General features: G+C 29.6%; 1 protein-coding gene across 1 annotated transcript; it reads left to right on the top strand.

The window, feature by feature from the left end:
- Positions 1–776: 776 nt before the first annotated feature.
- On the top strand, positions 777–1,630 carry LOC103307925 (52 kDa repressor of the inhibitor of the protein kinase-like). The gene is made up of 2 exons (XM_008180431.1): positions 777–1,223; positions 1,598–1,630. The coding sequence occupies exons 1-2, from the start codon at positions 777–779 to the stop codon at positions 1,628–1,630; spliced, it is 480 nt and encodes a 159-aa protein (XP_008178653.1).
- The last annotated feature ends 231 nt before the right edge of the window (positions 1,631–1,861 follow it).

Raw genomic sequence — 1,861 nt, 5'->3', positions numbered from 1 at the left:
AATTACTCCAGAAAGGTGGCCTTACCACCCCCCCCCCGAAAATTGTTCAATATTTCATTAATTTAATGATCGACCGACACAGCACTCGACACCCAGCAGTCACCATTACACGTCAAAATATAATCACTTTTAGATTCTTGTAACTTTTAAGATAACTTCAAGATAACTCACGTATAAAACTGACTTATAATTAGCAAAATCTGAATTACATAAGTACCTTTTTTTTTTTTTTCCAGTTTATAACCGACGACGTCGCGGGAATTGCTTTCGCATAACCCCCGCGAAATATATGAGTACCTACATGATAGTATGATACAGAATACAGATAACATAATATTAAAACCGATTAGCGGCTTCTGCGATTGCGATATCGATATCTTACAAATTATAATTCCCAATGTATTTTTACATTCTTAAACCTTAGTGCATTTTCGAATACTTCGATAGCTTTTTTCATAACAATTGCCCGTATTGAAATATTTGCGCAGTCAGTCTGTACTCTGTAGTGTTTACACTGAACGCGGAACAACTGTTGTGCTGTGCTTTCGATTTGTATTAGCTTCTTATAATTTATTTATTACCGCACATAAAATGAGTAAAGAATCAAAGAATAACATTTTGAAATACCTCAGCTCTACTGCCTCAACATCTTCGCAAGCTATTAAAAAACTAAAACTTGACGACAACGTTATTCAAAATAATGAAATTTTCTTACCGTCGACATATTACACAAGATTGTCTTGAATAATTTTGATTGTATTTTACCCAAGATAGAAATGAAAATATCTGAAGAGATTAAAGGTAAATTCAAACAATTAGTAGAAACATATCAAAATATAGTTGATGAATACACCGATTCAAATCTAAATGATAATTTATTAAACGGAGAATTAGATTTGTGGTACACTAAATATTCAACTTTAACATCTTCTGAACTCAAGAACAAAAATGCTATTGAAGTATACTTCCAAACCTGTCCAGATGTTTATCCAATAATATCTAAGCTTCTTCAAATATTCATTACACTTCCAGTATCTATTGCCACGGGAGAACGATCGTTTTCAACACTCCGTCGTTTGAAAACTTATTTGAGAAATTCTTCTGGACAAATACGTTTAAATGGTTTAGCCTTACTTAATATTCATCATGATATTAACGTGGATATTAATGATGTTCTAGATGAACTTGCTAAAAAATCGAAACGAAAATTGAATATAAATTTAGTTTAAAAAAAATAATATAACTTACATATTTCAACACTTTTTATAATCAGCGTAGTAAAATAGTTATAGGTACACTTATAAAATATTTAATGTATAATAATTAATTATAATAAAAACATACAATTTTATATGTTACACTTTTATTAACCCCCCCCCCCCTAAAAAAAAAAATTCTGGATACGCCACTGCCTATATATAATATATAATATATACTATATATATTACAATACCTACCTATATTTTGAATCTGAGGTAGCCGATAGTTCATAATATATTCTTAATAGGTATGTTATTGATTTACCACATTATTATGTTTAAATATTTCAAAAATAGTAGCAAATATTCGAACTTAATAAGTTTATATTTGCCCACAGACGTGGACTCAATTGGTACATCAATTTAATTGAATTGAAAATAATAGGTAATTTGTGGTTTACTTACCGAAAAATATATGAAAAAATATATGTGACAAGTGCGTGACATGGCAAATTTTACGCTCAGTAGAACACGTGTAGCTGTGTTAATTTAAAAATTAGAGTGAATTGACCTCTTATAAAATCTAAAGATAAGATTATTATCTAGGCAACCTCATATGCATTTTTAGTATATTTTAATTTTAACGCGAGTTATGAGTATTT

The sequence above is a fragment of the Acyrthosiphon pisum genome, chromosome X (genome assembly GCF_005508785.2).
Source record: "Acyrthosiphon pisum isolate AL4f chromosome X, pea_aphid_22Mar2018_4r6ur, whole genome shotgun sequence".
Taxonomy (NCBI): Eukaryota; Metazoa; Arthropoda; class Insecta; order Hemiptera; family Aphididae; genus Acyrthosiphon; species Acyrthosiphon pisum.
The sequence above is the reverse complement of the archived record's forward strand: the minus strand, read 5'-3'. Positions and strand labels throughout refer to the sequence as shown.